Raw genomic sequence first — 14,347 nt, forward strand, 5'->3', positions numbered from 1 at the left:
AGGGAGGAAGCGGTAGGTCCAGGAGTGTGATATTCCCTCTGACCTGTGCAGGTCTTTAATAATGTCGGTATTTGTTATACGCTTACTATGTGCAGAGCACTGTTCTAAGCGCTGGGGCAGATACAGAGTAATCAGGTTGTCCCACGTGGGGCTCACAGTCTTCATCCCCATTTTGCAGATGATGTCGTTAGCTGTTTGGCCAGTAGCAGTATCAAATAACAGTATTTTCTCATTTACTCATTTAATTCATTCAATCGTATTTATCGAGCTTTGTGTGCAGAGCATGGTACTAAGCGCTTAGGAGAGTACAATACAACAATAAGCAGACATGTCCATCTGAAGTGTTTACAGCGTGCAGAGCAACGAAGCCTTGGCGGGGGGCGGCGGGGGCAGAACACCCATAAGAGAGCTTGAGACTGCATCGCCAACCCTCCAGGGGCTCAAGTTGGGGCAAGGTTCCACAACAGACACCGTAGGAAAGATGAAAGATTATAATCAATCAATCAATGGTATTTATTGAGCATTTACTATGTACAGAGCACTGTACTAAGCGCTAGGGAGAATACAACAGTGTTGGGACACATGTTCCTTGCCCAAAAGGAGATTACAATCTAGAGGGGCAGCATAAGTATGCCAGAAGTTGGATCAGATGACCCCAAACAAGGTCCCTTCTACACCTCCTATAAAGCAATATAAAAGATAATAGTAATTATTATGGTATCTGTTAAGCACTTACTGTGTGCCGGGCACTGTTCTAAGCGCTGGGAAACGAAATAATTGGATTGGACGCCATCCCTGTCCCGCACAGGGCTCACGGTCTAAATCCCTATTTTACAGATGAGGGAAATGAAGCACAGAGAAGTTAAGTGACTCGCCCAAGGTCACACAGCAGACAAGCAGAGGAGAAGCAGCATGGCTCAGTGGAAAGAGCACGGGCTTGGGAGTCAGAGGTCATGAGTTCGAATCCCGGCTCTGCCACTTGTCAGCTTTGTGTCTGTGGGCAAGTCACTTCACTTCTCTGTGCCTCAGTTACCTCATCTGTAAAATGGGGATTAACTGTGAGCCTCACGTGGGACAACCTGATCACCCTGTATCTACCCCAGCGCTTACAACAGTGCTCTGCACATAGTAAGCGCTTAACAAATACCAACATTAAGTGGCAGAGTCGGGATTAGAACCCATGAGGGGACCTGTAGGGGCTCTGGGGTGTTGCCAACACGGTCTGCCGAAACCTGCCAAGGTGCTATAAAGTCTGTAGACCTCCCAAGCTGCTGCTAGTTGAAGTTTCCTGCACACCTATCCCTTCACCACATCTTGCGTGTGCAGAGCTGGTGGCGGAGGGTGGGGGGGGGGGGTCTGTTTAGAACCCAGGAGGCTTTGGGACACCAAGTAAGTGTCCCTAAGAAGCAGCATGACCTAGCGGCTAAAGCACGGGATGTGGGAGTCAGAAAGAACTTAGTTCTAATCCCGGCTTTGACGACTGTCTGCTGTGTGACCCTGGGCAAGCCACTTCACCTGTCTATGCCCCAATTCCCTCCCTCATCTGTAAAATGGGTATTACGGCTGTGAGCCCCACGTGGACCAGGGACTGTGTCCAACCTGATTAACTTGTATCTGACCCAGCGCTTCGAACAGTGTCTGGTACATAGTAAGCATTTAAAAAAAAAAACACCCCAAAACTGATGGGGTTTTGTGTCTTGCCTGCCAGATTCCTCCTACCTAGGTTTTCCTCTCATCTTCAAGCCCACATAAAAGGGAAACCAAAAGGGGACTTGTTTTCTGTAGAGGAGGGAAGAAAGAGACCTGTTCTCCCTCCTCTGGCACAAGGACTCCGCTCACCTTTGAATGACCCCAGAATTTCAAGGCTCTTAGTCTTGCTTCTAATGGCCTTAGGCTCTGACCACACCCCACTGCAAGTCACAGCAAGGGCTACTTCGTGGGACCGACTGGATCTAGTGTTTCGGAGGCTCCTGCCGTTCCTCCCCTGCCTCTTCCTCCAGAGGGCAGGGGGTCCGTCTGTCTGGGGCCTTCTAGGGCCATCCGGTCTGGGCCGTTGCGGGCTGAGCCATTTCCAGCCAACAACGGGCTCAGAACTCCATTCCCATCTCAGATCAGAAAGCCGCTGGAGAACAGGTTGGGAGAGGACAGAGTTGGGAGTGCAGTATTAGCGGGATGGAGTCTGGCTTCTAACCTGCACCATTTCTTGATTCTATTTATTGCTATTGTATTTGTCTGTCTCCCCCGATTAGACTTTTAAGCCCCACTCTCCAGATGAGGTAACTGATGCCCAGAGAAGTGAAGTGACTTGTCCAAGGTCAAATGGCAGGGACTGTCTCTATCTGTTACCGATTTGTAGATCCCAAGCGCTTAGTACAGTGCTCTGCACGTAGTAAGCGCTCAATAAATACTATTGAATGAATTTCTTTCATGAGAGAAACTGGAATGGGACAACACTTGAAATCGCCACGATTCCACAGCTGAGTTACGGCCACAGGGACTATTTTCAGACCGACCTTTACGAGGGAGAGCGCACCATACACAAAGCCCCACGCACACCCACGTAGAGGTAAACGTACCTCTATACTGTAAGCTTGTGGGCAGGGAATATATCTGCTTATTGTTAGACTGTACTCTCCCAAGCACTTTGGATAGTGCTCTGCACACAGTAAGTGCTCAATAAAACCGCTTGAATGAACATAAACAACCCCCAAGAACTGTAGTTTCCAGCCATAAATCAGGAAGGGTATCAATGCTCCACTGTTGGGGTCAAGCTGGGAGGCTCAGCAGGGCTAGAATTCTGGCCAGAGTTAATAATAATAATGTTGGCATTTGTTAAGCGCTTACTATGTGCAGAGCACTGTTCTAAGCGCTGGGGTAGATACAGGGTCATCAGGTTGTCCCACGTGAGGCTCACAGTTAATCCCCATTTTACAGATGAGGTAACTGAGGCACAGAGAAGTCAAGTGACTTGCCCACAGTCACACAGCTGACGAGGGGCGGAGCCGGGAGTCGAACCCATGACCTCTGACTCCGAAGCCCAGGCTCTTTCCACTGAGCCACGCTGCTTCCCCGTGGAAGCAGAGTTGTTCCATCCCAGTTGGAGGGAGACACAGCTCTTAGCACAGGCTGGTTTCTGCATTGTTTTCTCCTCCCTCTCTCTTGAAGGGATGCAACACCAACTTTCCCTACGAACTTGGAGAAGCAGCGTGGCCTAGTGAAAAAAGCACGGGCCTGGGAGTCAGAAGACCTGGGTTCTAATCCCAGCTCTGTCAACTGCTAGCTGTATGATGTTGGACAAGTCATTTACCTGTGCCTCAGTTTCCTCAACTGTAAAATGGGGTTAAATACCTATTGTCCCTCCTACTTAGACTGTTGAACCCCATGTGGGACAGGGAGTGTGTCCAGCCTGATTATATCTACTATTACCTATAGAATAATATATATCAATATATAGATATTAGATTATATATAGATCTACTATATTAGTATACAGTACATACCATATATTGTAGATCTAGTATAGATCTACTAACTACTATTATATATTGTATCTACTCCGGCACTTAGAATAATAATAATAATAATATGGTACTTGTTAAATGCTTACTCTGCGCCAAGCACTGTTCTTAACACTGGGGTAGATACAGGGTAATCAGGTTAGACATATTCCCTACCCCACATAGGGCTCACACTCTTAATCCCCACTCTCCAGAGGAGGGAACTGATGCCCAGAGCAGTGAAGTGACTTGTCCAAGGTCACACAGCAGACATGGGGCAGAACTGGGATTAGAATTTATGACCTTTTGACTCCCAGGCTCATGCTCTATCCACTAGGCAATGCTGCTTCTCACTTAGAACAGTGTTTGACACTGGGCGCCAAACCCGGTAAGTACTTAAGTCCACTGTGGGCAGGGATCGTGTCTACCAACTCTGTTGGACTGTACAATCCCAAGTGCTTAGAACAGTACTCTGCACACAGTAAGCACTCAATAAATAGCACCGATGATGAGTCACGGATTGGGCCAGCTGCCTTTCTGGAAAGTAGGAAAGCAGGGTGACTGTATCAGGGGGCTGCCTGAAGGACGGACAGGTAGAAGGGGTGACACTGCCCATTTCCTTTTGCCTTATGGCCCTGGTGGCATCTCCAATGTGTGATTGAGAAGCAGCACGGCTCAGTGGAAAGAGCATGGGCTTCGGAGTCAGAGGTCACGGGTTCGAATCCCTGCTCAGCCATTTTTCAGCTGTGTGACTATGGGCAAGTCACTTAACATCTCGGTGCCTCGGTGACCTCATCCGTAAAATGGGGATTAAGACTGTGAGTCCCACGTGGGACAACCCGATTCCCCTGTGTCTACTCCAGCGCTTAGAACAGTGCTCGGCACATAGTAAGCGCTTAACAAATACCAACGTTACCATTATCGTCCTGGAGGAGGAAGCCCTGGTAACTTTCCTCACAGCTAAATGCAATCTTGCTGTTCATATATCTATATACCTATAATTCCATTTTTTATATTGATGCTACTGATGCCTGTTTCCATGCTTTGCTTGGTTTTGTTTATTGTATTCGCTCAATAAATGATTGGATGAATGAATGAATATTCAGATTCGCAGGATTCAGGTGAGGGAGTGTGAATAGTGCACACTAAGCACCATCACTATTCTGTACTAACTACTTTTACTATATTCAATATTCAGTAGCATTTATTGAGCGCTTACTATGTGCAGAGCACTGTACTAAGCGCTTGGAATGTACAATTTGGCAACATGAGAAGCAGCGCGGCTCAGTGGAAAGAGCCCGGGCTTGGGAGTCAGAGGTCATGGGTTCGAATCCCAGATCTGCCACTTGGCAGCTGTGTGACCGTGGGCAGGTCACTTCACTTCTCTGTGCCTCAGTTACCTCATCTGGAAAATGGGGACGAAGACTGGGAGCCTCACGTGGGACAACCTGATTACCCTGTATCTACCCCAGCGCTTAGAACAGTGCTCTGCACACGGTAGGTGCTTAACAAATACCAACATTATTATTATTAGATAGAGACAATCCCCGCCCAGTGACGGGCTCACAGTCTAAATGACTATATTATTACTACAAACAAACCAGTCCTAAATCCCACTGGCGGAAGGAAACCCCGTTGAGACATTCTTGTCGAAGAGCGCATCACTTGTGACTTTAAAGGACAATAATGAACAACGATATAATAATCTCCAAATCCTTCCCCTCTACACGCAGCCCTATAATTATGATGTCTGGAAAGCATGAGAGGGCAGGGAGCGACGAACCAAACGGCAAGTGACTTAGGTTCACCGCTGAATGTCAGTGACCTCTGAAGTGAAACGTCAGATGTTCCTACAGTAGGTTGAGTTACAGCGGGCCATGGCTAAGGACCTGTCCGCTCCCCAGATAATCATCGCCGTGGAAAAATTACCCTGTATCTTAGGGTCAGCATGGAGGGGAAGGCACTCTCTGTGGATAAAGCCGGGCTTTTACTTCAGAGGCCCAAGTGACTTGTCTCGTGTTTGCACCTTGAGCAGAGGCGTTGTGAAAACTGCCAAGACCTGACGCTGACCTTCTACCCTGCAGCATCTCGTGGTGACCTGGAGAAGTTGCTGTGGGCCTCGTGATCCTAGAAAGATGCCAGCCACCTCCCACCTCTCCAGAGGCTGGATCCAGGATCCATCCAGACCTGTCCAAGGCTCTCTGCTGGAGCCCCAAAGTCCCCAGGGAAGAAGAACTGAGCCAGGAGCTATGTGCAGCCTCCTCGAGGCAACTCCACTGTACCCCAGAGCCAAAGGGTTGGTGACACACCTGGCTACTTCACTTTGGTAGCTGGGTTAAATTCACTGACTGGTAGAATGACACGTCCATAACTGTGATATTTACTGAGCACTTACTATATGACAAACTCTGTTCTAAGTGGTGGCGTAGCCACAAGATATTCAGGTCAAAAACAGTCTCCTGTCCTAGAGATGGCTCACAATCTAAGTAGGAAGGAGAACAGTTATTAAATCTCCATGCATCCAAACACACATACACACACTCTCTCTCTCTCTCTCTCTCTCTCTCTCTCTCTCTCTCTCTCTAGCTACAATGTGGAAATATAAATACATCCTGAGAGACAACCAGCATGAGTGAAACCACCAAGAGCCACCAATCCATCTCAGTGAGCCCTCAATACAAACATCCAAAAAACTGTGGGCAGGGACTGTGTCTACCAACGCTTGTATTATACTCTCCCACATGCTTAGTTCAGTGCTTTGCACAAAGCTCTCAATAAATACCGCCGCTTGACTGATTCTGCCTAACGGCTCCTCCTTCCCTCAGCGCAGTTTCAAACTGTGACTCAGGTTTCCCAAACCCCTCTAGGGTCGAGGGCACCAACAAACCAAGTGGAGGGAAAGTTTCTCATTAGAAGCTTTCTTGATTAGGCTGGGTACACTTGAAAGCAACAAAACACCTTCCCCAGAGAGCTGCTAGCCCAACAGTCTCTCCACTGCAGGCCAGACCTCCCAAGCACCTGATGCCAGAGAACTTGATTCCACGCCATCAGCATGCTTCATTCTGGCATCCCGAGGTTTGCCGTGGACCTAACCAATCTGGGCGAACCACTTGCCTCCTGCCAGGCTAAGGCAACTACTAGCTGCCCCGGGCCGAGTCAGAGCTCCTTCAGGGCAGGTTCAGCAGCTTTGCTGGAGACAGAGATTCCAACCTGGGTGCAGAGAGTGCTGCTGATGGGCTCCGGGGCAAGGGGAAGTGATTCGTCTATCTCGCCACTGACCTCTCATCCACATCCTGCCTCTGGCCTGTAATGCCCTCCCTCCTCATATCTGACAGACAATTACTCTCCACCTCTTCAAAGCCTTAATGAAGGCATATCTCCTCTTAGAGGTCTTCCCTGACTAACCCCCTCTTTCTTTTCTACTCCCTTCTACATCACCCTGATTTGCTCTCTTTATTCACCCTCACCCCCTCAGCTCACGGCACTTATGTCCACATCAATAATTTATGTATCTACATGAATGTCTATCTCCCTCTCTGGACTGTAAGCTCGTTTTGGGTACGGAATGTGTCTATCATATTGTTGTGTTGTACTCCCTCAAGCGCACAGTTCAGTGTTCTTCACACAGTAAGCACTCCCTAAATACGATTGATTGATTGATCTGGGCAGGCTCTGCAGCTCACTTGACTCCAGAGGAGGGGCTCCCATGTTTCAGAAGAGAAAAGGAAATCTCTGACCCAGTGGTGGGGGAGAGGCTCCCACTCTGTCATGGTCTAGCACGCCCGAAATGGGATCTGACCTCTCCGCCGGCTGGGCTTACCTGCTTTATGCACTGCAGTCGGTCATTCGTCTGCTGTATGTGCCGGTCCATAGAATTCATTCTGATTGTCTCCACTGGTCTTCTACCTGAAAGCCATTAAAATTCCTCAACCTGCAAGAGAGGGAGAACAGAGGAAATGGTCATCGAGAGCCAACCGTCCAAATCCCTGCTGTCCCGTGGATCTGTCAGAGCCTCCGTCAGTGCTCTCTTCTTTGGGGTTTGGAGGCAGGGGAGGAGGGCCCCCCTCCATGAGTCTTCAAGCCCAGCCTCTGCACGTCCATCCAACACTGACCTGTCAGTTCACCTGAGACTGGTGGTCCCAAGGCTGGTGAAGCCAGAGCTGTGGGGAGCAACTGTGCAGCCTCTGACCAAAGGATATTTTTACCCAGGCAAAGAAAAAGTGCCTGTCCCTGCCCGACTCAGAACCCCCAGGCAGTGTGCCCTAGTGGAAGGACCGCAGACCTGAGAGTCGGAGGACCTGGGTTCTAATCCTAGGTCTGCCAATTGGAAGCTGTGTGACCTTGGACAAGTCACTTAACTTCTCTGTGCCTCAGTTACCTCAACTGTAAAATAGGGTTTTGATCCCTCCTACTTAAGACTGTGAGACCCCCTGTGGGACAGGGACTGTTCTCGACTTAATTGACTTTTACCTACCGCAGCGTTTAAAACAGAGTTTGACACATAGTAAGCAGTTAACAAATACTACCAAACAGACAAATAGACCCCCTCCCCATTCTGCTCGGCAACACACAATGCCCAAATAGGACGGATTCGCTGCTTCTACGGCTGGGCAGATGCACTGGTGCTCTGAGGCAGGGCGGCGGGACCAGGAAGCTTGGGTTCCATTTTGCCCAACACAAACACCGGGTCTATCGAATAAGTGGTGTGTGGGTTCTCCTCATCCTCCCCCTTCCTCTGCCAGGATCCTGAGTAACCTGCATCCCGGGGAACTACTTTAAGACTGCCCCATTGCCTCCCAGAGGGCATGAGACCATGAGGGTGGGTGAGGGAGTCAACGATACCATTCAGAATCATAGGAAGCCTGCGGAGAGGAGCACAGGCCTGGGACTCAAAGGACCTAGGTTCTAATCCCAGCTCCACCACTTGTCTGCCTTGTGACCCTGGAAAAGTCATTTTAACTTCTCCGGGCTTTAATTCCTTCATCTGCAGAATGGGAACTCAACCCCCATTTTACCCCCTCCTTAGACTGTGTGTGTCCCACGTGGACCAGATGATCTTGTACGCAACTCAATGCTTAGTACAGTGCTGGATGCATAAGTGCTCATTAATTTTATTATTATTGCAGGACTGTGGCCATGGCTGACAGGCAAATGGAAGCTTCCACTCCAACTGCTGTTGGTCAGGAAAAAATTCAAATTCTCAACTGTGTGGGTACAGACGTGGGATGGGAACAGGGGGAGAAGAGAACGATGACAAAAACACAGTAGGTGATGAAGAGGAATAAACCTAAGTGCCCTCCCAGCCCTCCATCGATCCTTCTCTCTGCACAAAACAGGTCCTTGCTAGCCTGTAAGTTCCCAGGACAGGGCTACATCTCCTCCTGAGCAATTACCACGGTGGAGCGTAAGACCCTTCGACTAACAGCCGCTCTATTTTCTGTCCAGAGCAGGATACTGTATAGAGAGGATTAGTAAAGTTTTTTTGGAATTCTACTGAGGCACGAAGGATACCGCTCTCCACGTCCCTGCCGAACCACACCCCATGTCCCTGAGGACTCTGTGGGGACCCCTCTGTTTCCTGTTCTGCAGATTTCTCCAGAACCCTTTTCCTCTCTGAGCCAGCGGCTGCAGGGCTTCCTGTCTAACCTCAAGGGACCTCGCTGTTACGTAAATAGGGAAGGGGAAGGAACAGACAAGTTGAGCCGCCCCCATCCTGACCCCAACCTATCTACATCTGAATCCAGGGTCTTTGGGGGTCGGGGGGGGGGGGGGACACGGGGAGCAGGGGGGAGTCAGGGAAGCACTGCTGCTATCAATCTCACAGCCTCAGCAACCGACCCACTGTCGTGACCCGGCATGCTGGGGTGGGGACGGACATCAGAGAGAAATCGAGCACTCCTGATTCCCACCCAGGCCGGATGCATGGGCAAAATCCCCCCTTCCTCTGTTTTCTATGTCCCAGTCGACTTCCCTTTTTGGTTAGAGGAACAAACCCAGGTGGATCTGGGTTCTAATCCCACTCCGCTCCTTGCCTGGCTGTGTGACCTCGGGCAAGTCACTTAGCTACATCTTGCCTAAGTTGCATCTGGGTCATCCTCTGAGCAGAGCAGCCTGAAATTTATTTATTGTCTTTCCTGAGCCTGCTTCCCCAGGTCAGGATATTAATGTCTGTCTCCCCCTCTAGACTGTAAGCTTGTTGAGGCCAGAGAATGTGCCCTGTACTCTCTCAATCACTCAGTACAGTGCTCTGCATACAGTAAGCATTCCGTGAATACGACTGACCGATTCACTAATCCATTTCCTCAGGAGAGTGGGCCGAGGCCTCCAGCTTCCCACCTCCCCTGCCTGGACCAAAACAGACCTATCACGTTGTGCATGTTATCGTAATGCACCTGCTTTGAGTCCATAACCCCGAGGTGTCACACCCTGCCTCTTCAGAAGCGTCTGTCTAGCTTCTCAGGACACAACCAAGCTCATCCACCTCTTTTTTGACTTTCCAAATAAAGCCGCCCCCACTAATAAGTAGTCATAGTATTTATTAAGTGCTTTCTGTGGGCAGGGCACTGACTAAGCTCTGGGAAAAAATACGTAGGTGGGAATTAGACATGGTCCTTGCGGGGCTCACAATCGCTCTACATAGGTGCAATTCACTCTCACTCCCTCCTCATTCCAACCGCCGCCCCCACTCCTGCAGCACCTCCCTCCTCCTTCTCCAGGTAGCCCTCCTTGATTGCCCTAAAAGTTTCCTTTTTTCAGTGGTCAGAAGAGGGTTTAATCTGGAGATAAAACAATCTGGGAGAGGACGCAGCTTTAGCCGAGACCTCCCCATCCCTTCATCCCTGGATGAAAAGCAATAGCTGAACCTAAAGTGTTCATCAGAGATGACAATAAAATATTCAAATGCTGTCCCAATCCACACTCAGTTTTACAATAAGAATCTTATGCTTCCTGAGAGCGACACACTCACACACACACACCACTTAATATCTTTAACCATTTGATTTTTGAAGTTCAAGGACTACTACCTACTAGACTGCAAGCTCACTGTGGGCTGACAGTGTGTCTACCAGCTCTGTTACATTGCACTCTCCCAAACACTTAGTTCAGTGCTCTGCACAGAATAAGTGCCCAATAAATCGCATTGCTTGATTGACTGATACTACAGAAAGCAGTGTGACCTAGTGGAAAGCGCACGACCTGGGTTCTAAACCTGGTTCCGCCGCTTGTCTGTGGCTTAGTGACCTCATCTGTAAAATGGGGATTGAAACTGTATAGCCCCAAGCTGAGCAGGGGCTGTTTCCAACCTGATATCTTGTATCTACCCCAGCACTTAGTACAGTGCCTGGTACATAGTAAGCACTTTTATACCATAAAACCCCAGGATTTTATCTTTTCCTTATCTAGAACGTCAGTTGGTGTTTCCCTTCACATTACTTGCCCTTACTTTGGAAATTAGTCTCGACAAATCCAACCAAAATTTTCCCTCCAAATTAGAAGCTACTGGTTTCCTCCTATGCAGACATGGATTCAGTAGCATAAAACAAACAGATTCATCAATCAGGATTTTCCATGTGCTCATACTGGCAGGGCCCAGATTGTGCTCCGCACAGAGTAGGCGCTCAGTGTAGTCCACTGATTGACTAATTATGCCCATCATCTTAAGATATGTAGATTCCAAACCCACCTGTGCAAATTTATTTCCCCTTCCCTTCCCCCCAACACTTCAGGGGTAGGGCACCACAGCTCACTTAACGGCGGCCATTGAAAGGAAATAGTGGGAGAAGACAATGATAATGACAGTGATAACAATTATCATGGTATTTGTTAAGCTCTTACTAGGTACCAGGCACTGTACTAAGGGCTGGGTGGATACAAGCAAATTGGGTTAAATAAAAATAAAATGGTGGTATTTGTTAAGTGCTTAATATGTGCAAAGCACTGTTCTAAGCACTGGGGGATACAAGGTAATCAGGTTGTCCCACGTAGGGCTCACAGTTTTAATCCCCATTTTACAGATGAGGTAACTGAGGCACAGAGAAGTTACGTGACTTGCCCAAAGTCACACAGCTGGCAAGTGGCGGAGCCAGGATTCGAACCCATGAACTCTGCCTCCCAAGCCCGCGCTCTTTCCACTGTACCACGGGTTGGACACAGTCCCTGTCTCACTTGGGGCTCACAGTCTTAATCCCCATTTTCCAGACTGCTCATTTGATTGTGGGACTTTTGTCCCTCTCTGGCTTCTGCTAGAGGAGTTTAAACAGTTTAATGTCATATTCTCCCGAATCTGCATCATGGGGACCTAGGAAAAACAGCATATAGGTGGCTTGGGGCGAGGTGGTGGAAGGCAAGGGAGAACTCAAATGAAGAAAGCAACCATCCACGAGAGGGACAGAGGGTTGGTCTTGGTCCTTGATCTGCCTCTGACTTAATGCGTGCACATTAGGGCGCTGAAGTCCCGGCTGCACCGCTTGTCTGATGTGTGACCTTGGGCAAGTCACTTAACTTTTCTGTGCCTGAGTTTCCTCATCTGTAAAACGGGGATTGAGACTCTGAGCCCAATGTGGGACAGGGACTGAGTCCAATCTGATTACCTTGAATCGACCCCAGTGCTCAGAACTGGACTTGGTGCATAGAAAGTGCATAACAAATACCGTAATTAAGTCATTTCATGTCCCAAGGACCCAGTTTATCCATCTGTTTAGTGGGTACAATGCCATCTGCCTGCATTCCCATCTTCTGAAGAGATCATGAGAAGAAGGGAGCCTGGCTCAGTGCTTTGGTTTGCACTCTCTGAAGAAAGGGTGATCAGAGGCACTCAGGTGTCATTTTTTTCTTTCCTTACTTTTATAAATGTCCACGGAGTAACCTGGGGAAACAGGCCAAGACCCCCACAGAAATCCCCACCGATAACCACCGCCTCCAGGATCCCCATCTCCCTACCCGTTTCCGCTCCACCCCGTTGGGGAGGGCCTCGAGGGTCGCTCAGGCAATAGAAGCTGGGCTGAAGCGGGGCTTGGGGCGTTAAGAGATGCAGCGGGCCCTGCTGCCCAAGCCCAGCTGATGCCACAGCAGCATTAGCAGCGGCGACAGCAAAGGAAACAGGTGTTCCTTCTGAGAACCTTGGAGGGCCGGCTGTTTCTAGCTGAAGCAACGCACAAGGGCATTAGGTTCTGGTTTGATGTGGATTGCGGGCCAAGGAGAGTGAAAGCAGGGACTGAACAAGTACACTGAACAGTGGAGGGATGGGGCAGGGGGGAAGCAGCTCGACCGCCGGTCTGGCAGGACACGATCTGGAGCGAGGAGAGGGAGGAGGTTCAGAAAACCCATCTGCTCCTCCACTGGGGTTTAAGCTTGCCTCCTCTGCGGAGAGGATGAACTGGAAGTGAGTTTGGGGGTCCAATTTCACGTTGGGGAGCACCAAAACCTAGCCCGGTCTCTAGCCCTGGGCCAGCCCTCCCTCCCCCCAATCCCCTCAACCAAGGCTGTGACCTTCAAGCTCCCCCGGCCGCTCATCACATGAATTGGATATTCAGCTCTTGTCCTTTATGATGCAAAGGCCACAGCTCCTTGAAAAATAACCACACAAAAACTCCGAGTACTTTCTCCCCCTTCTCCCTCCTCTTACTGCTCATGAGTTTATAGCCGTGGGCACTAATTAAAGAGAGCTCATTTACATATTTATGATGCCTCAAAGGGAACCCTCTTTGGGTTTTAAAGGGTGGGGGGGGGGCGGGCAACAGATGTATTGACCTGTTATGCAAAGCTCGCTCATCTTAAAAGCAATGAACGGCATTTCTTTGGTTATAGGGGTTTAGAAACACTACTCAGTGTGCTTGGGCGGAGGGGGGGAGCAGGTCTAGTACAAAGAAAACCTGCTGGGGGGAAAGGGGAGGGCGGGGGATACGGAACCCATCCTGGCTTAATCCCCTGCTCTGCTCGAGACCCTGATTCCCTCCGCTCGGCTCCCCCGGGGTCTTCGGCAGATGTGACAAAAGGCCCTGTATTTCTCAGCCATCAGCAGCAGAGGCCACTCTCGCCAAGCTCAGTCCTGAACGATTCCCGCTGTGCAGCCCCCAACCCTCTAAACCCCAAGACTGACCGTCTGCCTGTCTGTCTGAGCATGGACCAAGCAGCCAGCCTGGCCAGAGCTCTCTGACCCCCGGGGAGCTGCCCGCCTCTTTCGGAGGCCTTGCTACCCAGCCCTGCCACGCTCCCGATCACACCCAGACTCCCCGCTTCCCCACCGCCGCATCGGTCCTCGCTTGGGAAAGTGGGGGCTCCCTCCTGACTGGTTTTGGGGACTCGGGGTGGTCGAGGCAGGGCGCACCCGGCTCGTCCTCCGTCCCACCTGCTGCCCCCCGAGCCTGGAGCCCGGCTACCACTCAACGCCGGCCTACCCCTTCGGCTCTGGCACGGTCACACGCACCGACCCCGATCTGAGGAGGGCCACCCTTAGCCCTGGGTCAGGGTGGCCACAGGGGGGTACAGGCAGCAGGGAAAGAAAATCAAGGTGATTCTTTCTTGTTTGTCTCTGAGTGACTGAAGCCATGGTTCAGGACTCGACGGTCAAAACCAGACCCTGACCAGTCCCTAGCCAGCTTCCCCTCCAGCTTTCCCTGGAAAGACCCCGAGACAAAAAACAGGATTCACATCATCTGCCCTGAGTTTGCACTATTAAGCTTCCTGTGAGCAGGGAATGTCATCATTTACTGTCGTATTGTACTCTCCCAAGCATTTATTACAGTGCTCTGCACATAGTAAGCACTCAATAAATACAACTGAATGAATGAATGAAACCCTGATGCCCCAAGAGGCAGGCCAACTGTCTTCTCGGATCCCCACAGACTGAC

General features: G+C 50.0%; 1 protein-coding gene across 6 annotated transcripts in view; it reads right to left on the reverse strand.

The window, feature by feature from the left end:
• ZMIZ1 (zinc finger MIZ-type containing 1) overlaps positions 1 to 14,347 on the reverse strand; it is a 485,263-nt gene that overhangs the window by 209,528 nt on the left and 261,388 nt on the right. For all 6 annotated transcript variants that reach the window (XM_029061647.2, XM_029061650.2, XM_029061652.2 and 3 more), the window contains one exon: positions 7,318 to 7,428. In XM_029061647.2, the coding sequence (XP_028917480.1) occupies positions 7,318 to 7,377 (60 nt within the window). In that variant the 5' untranslated portion in view covers positions 7,378 to 7,428. The remainder of the gene's footprint in view (positions 1 to 7,317; positions 7,429 to 14,347) is intronic.

Source organism: Ornithorhynchus anatinus, chromosome 3, assembly GCF_004115215.2.
Source record: "Ornithorhynchus anatinus isolate Pmale09 chromosome 3, mOrnAna1.pri.v4, whole genome shotgun sequence".
Taxonomy (NCBI): Eukaryota; Metazoa; Chordata; class Mammalia; order Monotremata; family Ornithorhynchidae; genus Ornithorhynchus; species Ornithorhynchus anatinus.